Source organism: Molossus molossus, unplaced genomic scaffold (assembly GCF_014108415.1).
Source record: "Molossus molossus isolate mMolMol1 unplaced genomic scaffold, mMolMol1.p scaffold_m16_p_4, whole genome shotgun sequence".
Lineage (NCBI taxonomy): Eukaryota > Metazoa > Chordata > Mammalia > Chiroptera > Molossidae > Molossus > Molossus molossus.
This window is the reverse complement of record NW_023425377.1, coordinates 49936151-49951588: the sequence shown is the minus strand read 5'-3', so window position 1 is coordinate 49951588 and position 15438 is coordinate 49936151. Positions and strand designations below refer to the sequence as shown.

The 15438-nt window shown below is 38.0% G+C and overlaps 1 protein-coding gene across 5 annotated transcripts in view; it reads left to right on the top strand.

Annotated features, from left to right (window-relative positions):
- CNOT6 (CCR4-NOT transcription complex subunit 6) overlaps window positions 1-15438 on the top strand; it is an 82249-nt gene that overhangs the window by 41347 nt on the left and 25464 nt on the right. For all 5 annotated transcript variants that reach the window (XM_036239584.1, XM_036239586.1, XM_036239585.1 and 2 more), the window contains one exon: window positions 13122-13308. In XM_036239584.1, the coding sequence (XP_036095477.1) occupies window positions 13122-13308 (187 nt within the window). The remainder of the gene's footprint in view (window positions 1-13121; window positions 13309-15438) is intronic.

Sequence of the window (15438 nt, the reverse complement as noted above, 5' to 3'; positions counted from 1 at the left end):
AAAAAATAAAATAAAAAGTAAGTATAGGTTTTTTTAGAGAACTAATTTTTTAGAAAACTGTAGTTTTTTGGTTTTTTTTTTTATCTTCAGATAAAAGGGAGGGAGAGAGGGAGGAAGAGAGAGAGAGAAACATTGATGTGAGACAGACACATCAACTGGTTGCCATCCACAGGACCGCAACTGAGGCCGGGGACAAACTGCAACCGAGATATGTGCCCTTAGCAGGAACCAAACTTGGGTCTCTCTGGTCTGCGGGCGGACACTCTAACTGCTGAGCCAAACTGGCCAGGGCAGAAAACTGTAGTTTTTTTAGGAAACTGTAAGTAGTTTAGATATTAATGACTCAGCTCTACAATAAACATTTCCTCTTTCTAAGGACAAACAATTATTAAATGTGAGAGCACAAACTAAACTGTCAGTTCCCTGACTTGAGTGAATCATTCTTCTACATCATACTGCAGTGTTCATTTTATTTTGAACATAATATTCTCACCTTTCTCTTTCCTTTTATCTTTTCCTATTACTTGCCTTAGTGATCATTTTATTTTGAACATAATAATCTCATCTTTCTCTTTCCTTTTATCTTTTTCCTATTATTTGCCTTAGTCTTTTTATTCTCTAGGTTCTAGGCTAAATTTTTCCTTCAGGCCTAAGCTCTTTTATTTCAATTAGATCTGTATAAATTTGAACTAGCTGCAGCCTTCCATTACTATTAGGACATGAATTTCCACAAAAGTTCAGTGATACTGTATCTTTGCAATATGTTTCCCTGTGTGGGTTGAAACTTCCATTTAACTCACATATTTTGATGTGTTGAGTATGCTTCCTTCCCCATAACTTTACTATTTTTAAAAAATATATGTTTTTATTGATTTTTCAGAGAGAGAGAGAGGAAGGGAGAGATAGAAACATCGATATGAGAGAGAAACATCGATTGACTGCCTCCTGCACTCCCCCACTGGGGATCGAGCCCGCAACCCGGCATGTACCCTGACCAGCAATTGAACCGGGACCTCTCAGTCCATGGGAGGATTCTCAATCCACTAAGCCACACTGGCCGGGCTAACTTTCCTATTTTGTTTTTCAATTTTTATTAATTTATTTTTGTTACAGATGTTTCTCCTGTTTCCCCACTAGACACCCACCTCCCCAATTCACTCCCTCCCACCTCACCCCCCAACTTTACTATTTTTAAGTTAAGCATGGTTGTATGTAATCTGCCAAGTGTTCTCTTTAGTGTGCTTCATGTAATTTAATCTAAGTCTTTTTTTCTTCCCTTTTATTCCAATTTTCAAGTCTCCCAACATTCTTTCTTCTTTTGTGGGGATCAGGCCCACAACCTGGGCATGTGTCCTGACCAGGAATTGAACTGGCGACCTCTTGGTGCATGAGTCGAAGCTCAGCTACAGAGCAACACTGGCCTGACTGAAGGAAGTTTATTTAAAGCATGGATTTTCTCTGGAAGGGACGTTGCAGCCTTGCATTTGGGGGGGGGGGCATTGTAAACATTGAAATCACTTAGAAAAAGCAAAAACTGTGAAACTAAATAGTGAAAGAGACACTTTGCTTACCCTATGAGAGCTGCAACAAAAAGACAATATCTCCTTGTTGGACCTCAGCTAGGAATTGTTTTGGGGGACAAGTGCAGTTTTTTGTTCCTCTGCATGTGTGAATGACTGAGGCACTTCAAAAATTGGTTTTGGAATTACAAATGAATTCCAGGGAGTAGATGAGTTTGTAGAAATAATAAAGATTAACTGTAATTCCTGTTTCTTCTGAAATGTAAAAATTTTAGATTCAGTCAAGATCTCTTCTCTGCTTTTTCTAAATCTGCAAATGCAGAGGTAGTTTTGATTTCTTTGTAGGGACACTTCACCTTGTTCCTTTAGTGTAACCCTCTGATTTCCGGGAACACTATTTAGACTTCTCCTATATTCTGATATTTAGCAATAAATGATTCTGAGCACTTTGGAATGAAGTTACTTATCAAAACAGGGTTCTTAACCTAGTCCAGGATAATCCCAGCCTTTCTCAAGTCACTAAGTTGTTTCAAATTACCAACTTTTGGGGGTCCTTTTAAATATAATTTTATGGAGAGGTAAATAGATGTTATTAGAATCTCAAAAGGTGACTCCCTTTTGTTGGTTTATCTCCTAGAAAATTGGGAAGTTTAGTTTCTACTAATAGAGATTTATCATTCTTTGCAGTATGTTACATTCTTTCACTACTGTAACTGTTGGTTTTTTCATTTCTTTGCAAAAATGAGTATTATGTTTTGAAATTTGGTTTTTCCTGCTGCTTTTATTGTGAACATCTTTCCTTATCTGTGTAAATAAAACTACTACATTCTTTTTAATGACTGCAGAATATCATTATCTGAATGAACCGTAATTTAAGTTTGCCCTATTAATGATTATTTATGTTATTTCTAATTTTTTCCTACTACCAACAATATATATCTTGGCATAGTTGAACATTATTTACATAGGATAAATCACTAATTGTGGAATTTTAATGGGACAAAGGATCGTCAGATTTAAAATTTTAGTGGCCATTATAGGATTGATTTTAAAATATAGTTGTATCATTTTCCATAATGAATGAGTGCATGTTTCCCACTTTGCCTTGTCAGTACTGGGTTTTAATTTTCTTATTTTACTGTTTGCTTGTAGAAGTGAATATTGTTTAAATTTAGATTTCTTTCATTACTGAAATGAACATTTCTTCTTCTTCTTCTTCTTCTTTTTTTTTAATGACACTTTGTTTTTTCTTCTTCTTTTTTTAAAATTTGCAAAGTCTTTTATTTCTAAATGTTGTTCAAAGTACATAACTGTGGAGAACTTGACCACTGGAGCCATGGTGCATGCTGAATTTCCAACTGTCCCTTAATCAGAGATGATAAATATAAATGGACAGCCTCATACTTCCCTGGTAATTTAGACCCTGGGTTTCAAGGATAAGTAAACACCACAGTTCCCTGTCATGGGAAGAAAAAATATCTGAATTATCATAAAGTACTCTAATTACAAAATTTCCACAAAATCAACAACTAGTTTTAAATTGAACTTATGAATAGATATGCATGTATTGTTGAAAATAAGTTACATAGTGCTTGTCTAATTATAAAAGAAAAATATGCTGTCAGTAGAATGTTTGGAAAATACGGAAAGGTTCATAAAAAAGAAAAAATATTTTTTACAATTTTTTTACCTGTATATAAGTTTATAGAAAAATCAGGTTCATACTGTATATATATAAATGTTTTAAACCTGATTTTTATTTATTTAACATAATTTAGACTGAGATTTCCAGTCACCTTAATTTTATTTATTTTTTTATCCTCATCCGAGGACATTTTTCCATTTTTTATTCAGATAGAGTGGGAGGGAGAGAGAGAGAAACATCGATGTGAAAGGGACACATCGAGTGGCTGCCACCCACACGACCCAAGCAGAGCCGGGGACAAACTGCAACCGAGGTACGTGCCCTTAGTGGGAACTGAACCCAGGTCTCTCTGGACCGCAGACCGACGCTCTAACTGCTGAGTCAGACCAGCCACAATCACCTTAATTTTAGAATTTATTTATAATATATATTTTTTTATGTTTTTCATTGATTTTAGAGAGACAGGAAAGGAGAGAGAGAAACATCAACATCATCAGCTGTCTCCTGCACGTGCCCTACTGGGGATTGAGCCCAACCCCGGGCATGTACCCTTACCGGGAATCAAACTGGTGACCTCTTGGTGCATGGGTCGATGCTCAACCACTAAGCCACGCTGGCTAGGCTATAATATATATATATATATATATATATATTTCGAATCCTCACTTGAGGGTAGTTTTCCATTTATCTTCAGATAGAGTGTGAGGGGAAGAGAGAGAGAGAGAAAGAAACACCAATGTGAGAGAGGCATATCATTTGGTTGCCTCCCACATGACCCTGAGTGGGCTGGGGACGAACTGCAACCGAGGTACATGCCCTTGGCTGGAATCGAATCCACAGCTCTTTGCTCTGCAGGCTGACTCTCTAAGCACTGAGCAAAACCAACCAGGGCAAGACTATAATATATTTTTTAAAATAATTTTGGGGCTGAACATTCACGTGGTTCATGATCAAAGAAATATAAAACAGTGAAAGTCTCATTCTTGTCTACCATACTTTCCTGCCTAGACAGTTGCTGTTAACTCCTTGTGTGTATTTAGAAATATTTATACACATAAAAGCAATTACCAGTATATGCTCCTCATTTTTTATCATTGATCAGTGTGGCTCAGAGATACCAGTATTAGAGAGCCAGGCTTCCTCATTTTATTTCACCACTGCATAATATTCTACTGAATTTTTCATGATTTTCTTAAGCTATTCCTACCGCCTGACATTTGGCTATTTCCAGTGCACTTTTTTGTTTGTTTGTTTTTGCATTTATCTTCAGATAGAGCGGGAGGAAGAAAGAGAGAGAAACATCCATGTGAGAGAGAGACATCGAGTGGCTGCCACCCATACAACTCCCAACTGAGGCCGGGGACAAACTGCAACTGAGGTACATGCCCCTAGCGGGAACCGAACCTGAGATTCTCTGGTCCATGGGCCAATGCTCTAACCGCCAGGGCTATTTCCAATGCTTTTTTCTTCTTTGCTATTACAAATGATGTTGCAAAGAGACACCTTGCACACACACCCTCCTATCTGTAATTGTGCCAGTCTTTTAAATTCCTTGACTAGAACTGATGGGCTGTCATTTTTATATCTAGTGTTAAATATCCCAGCCCAAGTCCCTGCCCCAAAATATGTGCAACAGTGGGTGACAGACATTTAAAATAATTATCTATCCCTGGCTGGTTTTGCTCAGTGGTTAGAGTGTCGACCCGCTGACCAAAGGGTCGCGGGTTTGATTCCCGGCCAAGAGCACATGCCTAGGTTGCAAGTTCCATCCCCAGCCCCCATCGGGGTTGTGCAGGAGGCAACCAATTGATTTCTCTCTCTCAAATCGGTGTTTCTTTCTCTTTCTCTCCCTCTCTCGCCTCCACTCAAAAAAAAAAAAAAAAAAGAATCAATGGAAAAATATCCCAGGGTGAGGATTAACAAAACAAACAAAAATTATTAAGTTACTGGTCATTTCATACCTAATTCATGACTAGTATTTTCTCTCCTTTTCCAATAGGACTGCTTACGGGTTTGGGAATGAGATCCATGTCATCTGCAGCCCCATGAGCCCTCACTATCTCCCACCTGTTTGTGTCACACATGATTTTCTTAGGCTAACATTCTATTAAGTCTTCTATGATTTTCTGGCCTCATTTCCTCTCTTTTTACACCATTCATTTTCTCTTTGGGGTTAGGCCAGTATGATAACATTCTCTAACCAGATAAAGCAATGGTCATAAAGGGGAATTTTACAGGTCAAGACATTTTAAATGGAAGGTGTTGATAGATGTTTGGTGTGCAAACTGGATTCTGTATCAGTCATACAGTCTGTGATCATCTAGCACAGTTCACCATTTTCAGTTACAACCTGAGTTTACAAATCATAACATACACTGAGGGAGAAAGGCATACTGTAATTGGATCCTCTAGTAAACTCCCGTTCACTCTTCCTGTCCCCCAGAAGTTTTGACTCTCTTAGTGCTGATTTTCAGCCAATCATTGCAGGCCCCAATAGTTATGGTATTGCCCAGGAAATACCATAGGTTCAGAAGTTCTCAGTGACTTTGCAGACAACACACTGCTCAGTCAGTTGGCACACTAGAGGTATACTGCAAGATAGCATTTGCTGTGGCTCCCAGGCTGAGAAACGTGGCCAGGAATTCCCGAAAGGGTTATAATGAGCTGGGATCTGGGCAGTGCCCTCCCTTCCACCCCTCCAGGGCCTGCCTGCTGTAAGATCTGCAAAGGGGCACGTGGGTTTGTTTTTTCTTCAGTGATTTATTTACCTGTTTTTATCTGTCGTTCATTTTTCTATTGTTGATTGTTTTACTTTTCATTATAGAGCTCACATAAAACATTCCTGAGGGTAGAGACTTTGTCTTATTTACCTAGTCCCTAAACATTCACTGATTTAATGGATGTTAATCTCTTTGGCTGTCATACATAGTATTGGCATCTCCATCATACAGAGTTTTGAATTTTTATTTATTTATTTGTTTGTTTATTTATTTATTTATTTATTTATCCTTACCTGAGGATATGCTTTTTTAAAAACCTGATTTTAAAGAGAGGAAGGGAGGGGGTGTAGAGAAACATCAGTGTGAGAGGGAAACATCAATTGGTTGCCTCCCATATGTGCCCCGACTGGGGATCGAACCCACAATCTGGATATGTACTTTGACTGGGAATTGAACCTGCGATCCTTTGGTACGTAAGTTGATGGCTCTAACCAACTGAATCACACTGGCCAGGGTCAGAGTTTTTAAATTTTAATGAATTCAAACTTGACAGTATTTTTATTTTTTTATTCTAGGATAGAGTTATATTTAGAAATTTATTGCAGAATTTTTCTTTTTTGGTAGAGATCTGCGTCCTTATTTCCCTTCTTTCTGGGAAAAGGGAGGATAGGGCTAGTGGATCTCCAGTGAGGGGGAGATGCTGTTCATACTTCAGGGAAGGTGGTAGGTGTGATTCCTCCATCCCAGAGCCATAGGACCAAGTCTGTACTGGATTTTGTCCTGACCTTGGTAGTGTGGAGCTTCTAGGATTCAGGCAGGTGGGGCCTCCAGAGGCCAGAGGTTGTGTCTGCCAGAAGCTGGGAGGATGTATCTATGGGATCTCCTGTGAGGGGGAAATGCCACTAAGGTTCATAGAAAGTGGGAGTAATGGCCCTGCCCCAAGGCCAGTCACTGGCACCCCCTGAGTCTGCCCAGACTTTTGCACCCTGATCTATGCTGTTGACACCTCAGCATGGTTTAAGATCTGCAGAGTGGGGCAAGAGGGATTCCCAAGCGTGTGGTAATTGTTTTCCCCCAGGCCATGCTGGTTAGAGGGGATTGCTCTACCCAAGGAGGGATGGCTATTGTGGTATCCAGAATGACTCAGAACAGGGATCCTGGTGGCTGTCTTCCCCTCTTGTTTCTCCCTAGAGCCTCAAACCCTGGGCTCTCCTCAGGTGACTGTAGTCTGTACAGCCTTGCCTCTACTGGAGCCCAGGGTGAGTGGCTGCAAATGAAATGTTGTGCATTTTTCCAATATGCCTGTGTCTCCAGTGGACTCTGCCTCTTTTTATCAGACAGAAACCCTACCACTTTTCACAGCCAAATGTTATGTGGGCTCCTTTTCCTTGCTTTGGTGCTCTGGGCTGGGGGGTCCATCCTGGGGTTTAGGCCCCATGCTTCTCTGGGGGAACTTCGCACAACTGAGATATCCCTTCGGCATCTCAGTTGCTGCCTTGGGAGCAGGGCTGGCCCCTTTTGCGTCTCTGCCCTTCCAGTCAGTCTCCATGTGGCTTCTTTTGCAAATCCTTGGTTATAAGACTCCTCTTCAGAAGTCTTGAATTGGCTATTCAGGGTGATTGTTTCCCAGTTTTTTAAAAAATATGTTTTTATTGTTTTTTAAAGAGAGAAGGAGAGGGAAAGAGAGATAGAAATATGGGTGAGAGAGAAACACTGATTGGCCCCCTCCCACATGCCTTCAAACCAGGGATCGAGCCCATAACCTGGGCATGCGCCCTGACTGGGAATCAAACTGATGACCTCAATGACACTCAACTAACTGATCCATACTGTCCAGGAGATTGTTCCCCAGTTTAGTTCTATGTCCAGTTTGGTCCTGGGAGGTAGTGAGTGTAAGAACTTTGTACACTGCCACCATCTTGAAAGTTAATACCAAGTGATATTATTTTGGAATTTTAATTTCTGATTGTTCATGGCTAGTATATAGAAATGTAATCGATTTTTTTTGTATTGTTCTATCTCTATGACCTTGCTAAACTCATTAATAGCATTTTTATAGATTTCATAGGATTTTTACATGGATGTTTTTGCCATTGCAAATAAAGATAGCTTTACTTCTACCTTTCCAGTTTTTAATTTTTCTTGTCACTGAACTGACTAGAACCTCCAGTATAATGTTAAATGGGAGTGGTAAGAGTGCACATTCTTGCTTTGTTTCTGATCTTAGGGGAAAAGTAGTCATTCCTTTGCCACTAAGCTTTTTGTAGATACCCTTTATCAAGATTGAGGAAGTTCTGTTCTATTCTTAGAGGAGTTTTGTTTTTTGTTTTTTAATCAAGAATGGGTATTGGGTTTTGTCAAACATTTTTTCTGCATTTATTTAGATGACTTTCTTGTCTAAGAAAAATTTTTTTGAATGATTTTATTACTTGGTAGTTATCCTCTTGATAAATTGATTGTTGAATTTGATTTGTTAAGATTCTGTTAAATTTTGCATTTGTGTTCATGAGCGATGTTGAGTTGTAGTTTTTTGGTACTAGTTTTCTCTGGGTTTGGTAATAGGGAAATGTTAGCCTCATAGAAGGAGTTGGAAAGTATCTCCTGTCTTCAGTTTTCAGGATGAATTTTAGTAGAATTGATATTGGTAGTATTCACCAATGAACCCATCTGGTTCTACAGTTGTCTTTGTGGGACATTTTTTATCAAATACGTTCATAGTGTTGCAACCATAACTATCATCCATTTCCGTAGCTGTTTTCATCTTTTTTATTGCCTTCATTTTTTTTTTTATCCTCACCTGAGGACATTTTTGGATTTATCTTCAGATAGAGCAGGAGGAAGAGAGAGAGAGAAACATCAATGTGAGAGAGACACATCTATTGATTGCCACCCACATGACCCCAACTGGGGCCGGGGACAAACTGCAACTGAGGTACATGCCCTTAGCAGGAACCAGACCCAGGACTATGGTCTGTGAGCCGACGCTCTAACTGCGGAGCCATACTGGCTAGGGCTTGCCTTCATTATTGAAAGATAATATTTTTTCTGGGTTGCTAAGTTGGCAGGATTTTTTTTATTCTTAGTGTATTAAAGATTTAACTTCACTGTCTTCTTTCTTACATCGGTGACAACTAGAAATTTGTAGACATTTTATCTTTATTTCTCTGTGTGAACTGTAATTATTTTTCCCCTGTCTACTGTTAAGAATGTATCATTTGTTTTAAGCCATTTGATTAAGATGTGCCTTTATGTAGTTTTCTTTTTTGTTCTTCGTGGAGTTTTCATGTGCTTGGGATTTGTTGAGTTTTTTGTATCCATGGGGTTGTAGTTTTTATAAAGTGTGGAAAATTTTCTGTCTCTGTTTTTGGTAACAGCTGGAGATATAATTCACACAGTTTTTTGTAAAATTCATATTCAGTGGTTTCTTTTATATTCACAGAGTTGTATGCAATTATTTTCCATTTCTTTTTAAGCAGCCAGCCCTTGGTAACCTTCATTCTGTCTCAGTGGATTTTTGACACTTCTGAACATTTCATATAAATGGAGTCATATAATACATGATCACCAGCTTCTTTCAATGTTCATCGTGTTGTAGCATGTGTCAGTGCTTTATGTAATATTCTGTTGTGTGAATAAACCACATTTTATTAATTAGTTGATGAACATTTGGATTGTTTTCACTTCTTGATGCTTCAGAATAATTCTGTGATAAATATTTGTGTATGAGTTTTTTGTATAGACATGTTTTCATCTGTTTTGGGTACACACGTAGGAGTGAATTGCTGGCTCTTGTAGTAACTGTGTGTTTAACCTTTTCGAGGAACTGTCATACTATATTCCAAAGTGGCTGCAACACTTTACTTTTCTACCAGCAGTATATGAGAGTTCAGTTTCTCTACACCTTGCCAATACTTGTTATTGTCTGTCTTTTTAAAAAAATATTTTTATTCATTTTTTTTAGAGGGAGAGGAAGGGAAACACATCGATTAGCTACCTCCTGCTTGTCCCCCACTGGGGATCAAGCCTGCAACGCAGCATGTGCCGACCTGGAATCAAACCAGGACCTCTTAGTCCGTGGGACTGCTCAGTCCACTGAGCCACACTGGCTGGGCTTGTCTGTCTTTATTATAATCATGCTTGTGGATATGAAGTAGTATATTGTTATGGTTTTTGTTTGCAGTTCCCTAGTGACTGATGATATGGGAGCATCTTTTCATGTGCTAGTTGGCCATTTGTGTATCTTCTTTGGAGAAGTATCTATAAACTTTTTGCATATTTTTAAATTGGTTTGTCTTCTTCCTAGTGAGTTGTAAGTATTCTTTATGTATTCTGGATACAAGTATCTTAATCCAATTTATAATTTTCAAATATTTTCTCCCTTTTAAAAAAAAATTTTTTTTTCTTTATTGATATTAGAGAGAGAGGAATGGTGAGGGAGAGAGAGAGATAGAAACCTTGATGAGAGAGAACGTCTCTTGGCCGCCTCCTGCATACCCTCCACTGGGGATTTGGCCACAACCTGGGCATGTGCCCTAACTGGGAATCGAACCAGTGGCCTCTTTGTACACGGGTCGATGCTCAACCACTGAGCCACAGAGGCTGGGCCTTCCCTTTCTTTGAGTTGTCTTTTCACTTTATGTTGTCCCTTGAGACATAAAAGGTTTTAATCTTGAAGAAGTATAGTTTATCTAGTATTTCTTTTGTTGTGCAATTTCTTACACTGTTAGTGTTATATCTGACAAATCATTGCCTTATCTAGTTCAAGAAGATTTATGTCTGTTTTCTTTTATCTCTGTGTGTGTATGTGTATTTATGTCCATGTTTTCTTCCAAGACTTTTTGAATTAATTTTTGTATATGGTGTGATATAAGGGTCCATCTTCATTCTTTTACATGTAGATACCCAACTGACTCCTGCCTTTATTTCTTGTGGGTTTTTTTTTGTTTTGTTTTGTTTTTGTCATCTCTAACCCATCCCTGTTTTGGGGACTCCAACGACATACTCGGGTGGGCAAAAGTTGGTTTACAGTTCATAGGAAAAAAGATATGTAAATTATGATTATTACAGTATCTTTATTAGCTCAAAAGAATGTCACAATGGCACAGTAAACCTGCTTTTGCCCACCTGTATTTTAGGCTGGTTAAAGTTGTTCAAGAGTTTATTTATGTAATTTTTTTCATTATGTTTTCTTTCTTTGTTTCATCTTGAATAGGACTATTGCTATATTTTCATTCATGGTGTTCAACTTTAGAAGTTCAGTTTGGGTGTATATGTTCTCTTATATCTCTGCTTAACATGCTTAATCTTCTAGCTTCTGACCATATGGAATATAATTACAGTAACTTTTAGTGTCTGTCTACTGATTTTATGAGCATCTCTTCTGGACTAGTTTTGATAGGTTTTTCTCGTCATTATGAATATTACTTTCCTATTTCTTAGTATGCCTGGTAATTTTTTATTGGGTTCCAGATATTGTGAATTTCTACTTTTGTGAGATGATGTATATTTTTATATTCCTATATTTAGTATTGAGCTTTGTTTTGGAATACAGTTACTTGGAAACAGTTTGATTCTTTTTTTAATCTTTATTAATTTTTAGAGAGAGAGGAAGCAAGGGGGAGAGATAGAACAATTGATGAGAGAGAATATCATTTGGCTACCACCTGCATGCCTCCCACTGGGGATCAGGCCCACAACCCGGGCATGTGCCCAGACCAGGAATGAACTGGTGACCTTTTAGTGCATGGGGCGATGCTCAACCACTGAGCCTCACTGCCGGGCCAGTTTGATTCTTTTAAAACTTGTTCTTAAACTCTCTTAGAGGAGACGAGAGCAGCCTTTCTTTTATGGCTGATTTTGTATTGCTAAATGCCTTGAGTTACAAAGATTTCCCCTCTAGCAGTTGGGAACACCAGCTAGCCTCAGTTCTGTGTGAACCTGGTGATTGTTGCCTCTGCAAATCTTTTTTCTCTCTCTCTCTGGCTCAGGCAGTTTCTCATGTGCATATGCTGATCAGTACTCAGTTGAAAACTTGAGGAGGGCTTTCTTTAGATCACCAGACCCCCTTTTTTTAAATCTCTCTCCTCTCTGGTACTCTGCCTTTGCAAACTCTAGTCATCTTGGCTTTCCTGGACTTTTCCTCTGTCTCTTGAACTTGGTGGTGGGGGTGGGGTATCTATGGATTTCCCCTGAGATCCCCTCCTTGTGCTTCTGTCAGGAACTAAGCTGAGACCCTTGTAAGGCCAACATTGTTTGTTTCCCATCCTTTAGGGATCACTCTCCTACACTGGTTGATGTCTGATATCTGAAATTTGTTGATTCTTTTTTATTGTCTGGTTTCATAGTTGTTCAGGTGGGATGATAAATTTGGTCTTTGTTATTTCATCTTGATTAGAAGTAGAAGTCTCAAGATTGCTTTCAGCCAACATAGAAAGTCAGTTCTCAAAGATTACATATGTTTGTTTCATTTTCTCTCAGACTAGATCCTGGACCTTAAAGAGATTATGAGGAATGTTCCTGCATAGATTGTAGAAATGATTGGCATCTTATCATGAAGTGCCAAAATTTAGATTTAATAATGCATTGAAAGACGTTTTTCTGTTGTTAGCGGTTGAGTCCTGTATCTACTACTGTTTGATTATGTAGTTATGACTTCATATCTGAAATGTTTCTGGGCAAGTATTTTACCTTTAATTATACAGTTTAGGTTTTAGTTACATGATTCTTAATGCAGTTATCACTTGGGTAATCTGGTCTTAAAATTTTGCTAAACTGAGCATATGTTGTTTACCTCTTGTTTTCAGATATAATTCCTGTTTCTGGAGCCTCTGAGATACTGGATTTGATTAAAAAAATTATTTGTTCATAAGTCCAAATCAACCAGGTTGAAATTGTGAATTTATCATTACTATAAATTATTCATACTTTTTATGTCATAGCTGAAGCCACATTAAAGGATAAAATCTTAACTATTGTGCCCTTAAAATTGATACGATCTAAATATTGATATATTGTCTTAAATGGGTTCTCTAGTCTGCTAAAGGTAGATTTTATAAGTTAATCATAGCAATGAATTGTCCTAGAATAGGTAAGATTTCTTCTGTTAACCCCTTTCTCACAATTTTTTGTATGGTAGATTATTATTCATTGAAACACCTAAATGTTTTTTAATCCAGAGGCCAAATTATAGAGAATACTATCATCTTTGCCTTGTTTTTTTTTTGTTGTTGTTCCCAGGAAGAGTAAGAAGTTTAAGCTCATCTTTGTGGTCACTAACTCACCTGACAGCTTTGCATCTGAGTGACAATTTCCTGTCCCGCATTCCCTCAGACATTGCCAAACTTCACAACCTGGTGTATCTGGACCTGTCCTCAAACAAAATCCGGAGTTTACCGGCAGAACTCGGAAACATGGTATCACTCAGGTATGCAGATTCAACTTAGTACCTAACTCTATGCCCCCTAAAACAAAATAGAGCATTCACTTTGTTAAGAAACATCACTATCAATTTGATGATATTTGACCAAAAGTAAACATAACTATATTTATCTATTTATGTTTTTTGGTACATACCCCTAGCAAGAACCTGAACCCAGGACTCTGGTCCGCAGGCCGACGCTCTAAATGCTGAGCCAAACCGGCCAGGGCTACATAATTATACTTTATATATATAACGTTTTCTTAGAAAATTGAATGTCCACTAATAAATAATAAATCAAGTAGATCCAGTGCCTAAAATTTATTTTATTGCTATGTTTTGTATAATATACTTTACTCTTGAATAAAAATTTTTGGACAAATTGGGGGTAAACAAATAGAAAGCACTTGTGTTAATCTCACATATACACTCACCTGTGACAGACAGTTGTAGCGCTTTTCCCCTACTAAATTTTGGGCATCATGCCATCCTTAGCACACAGTCCAGGAATCCATTGTCAGTTAGTAAAACCATTTTGGTCATTCCAGGGCTTAATATGCATGATAGTAGTAAAGCGTGGACTTGAGAAAAACTAGAATTAGTCATTGAATTGGAATGTGGAATGTAGGAAGTGAATGGGATGTAGAGTCAGAGTTCAGATTGGAATCCCGACTTTGCCATTTACAACTTGTGTGGTTTGGGGCAAGCTTCTTAATCGTACTGTTTCCTCATGGGTAAAGTTGCTGTAATACCTACCTTGCCAAAGCTGAGATTAGAGATATTTGAGATAATGACTAAAAAACAACTGGCAGCCTACCTGGCACATATTGTGTTTAATAAATGGAATCACTATTTTTAATTGCCTCTGTTTTATAAGGTAGATGAGAGCTACCCAAGTTGACATAAAACCAATTTCTGGCTATTATGTTAATCCTAATGGAAAATCTTTCCCTATTTCACAGTACCTGTAGTTCTACTGGCTTTTTCCTGCCTTCTATCATTTGCTGTACACTAAAAAGGAATACAGACCTCCTGAGAGTTTCTTTACCTCTATTGCTCTCCTCAGTCCAGTCTTTTGACATTTTTTTTGGCTTAATTATTGAATATGTACTACTACCATTTCTCCTGAACCAAATTGACTCAAAAGACCATCTTTCTTGAGTGATATATTTGGAAATAAATAGGAACCAAGTAGAATGTTTTTCTCATTCATTTTATGGCCTCATCAATCCCTAGTTAACTGACTAGTAACAAAGGTTTATTTAAGTTCCAAGAACCAAGGACTATAGAAATAATTCTCATTCACATATAAAAATTGATAAAGCTTCTTGAAGGAAATGATGAGTATCTCAGTGTTGGGTCTTTGATGGTTTTTGTTTGTTTTGTTTTTCTTACTGAAGAGTCCTTTGATACTTTATTATGTTTGTCTGTACAAAACAAATCATTAAAATCATCTTTAGTAGTTAATATGGCTGCCATTAGTAAATTTGGAGAAGTGTTAATCCTAAATTAATTGTGCAGCTATCAATAGCTATTTTGAGTTGGTATTACATGATTATTTTTATTCTCTTTTAACAATTCACATATTAGGCTGTTTTATCATTTTCACTTTCTTAAACATGTACAGTAGTGGACCCTTCGTGTGCTAGACCAGTGCTGCTGTCAGGGTTGTCTGTTAGACTACCGGTTTGCAAGTTAATGCACAACATGTGAGAGATTTTGTATCTGTTGAATATAATACTCTTTAAAAATTGGGACTTGTTGGTCTGTTCCCCCCCCCCCCTTTCATTTTTCTAGCAACTTATTGTTTCCCTGTATTTTACAAATGTAGTGATTTGAGGAAGTTTGGTTTATTTGTTTGTTTTGTTAATCCTCACCCAAGGATATTTTTCCATTGATTTTTTTTGAGAGAGTGGAAGGGAAGAAGAGAAAGAGGGAGAGAGAGCCACATTGATTGGTTGCCTCCCACAAGACTCCAACTGGGGTCAAGGATCGAACCTGCGCCCCTTTGGTCCCCAGGCCGATGCTCTAATTGCTGAGCCAGACTGGCCAGGGCGAAGTTTGGGTTTTTATTTCTGTTTTACTACATATGATTTGAGAAGCACTGTACTAAACATTGGAATGTAATGTGAAATT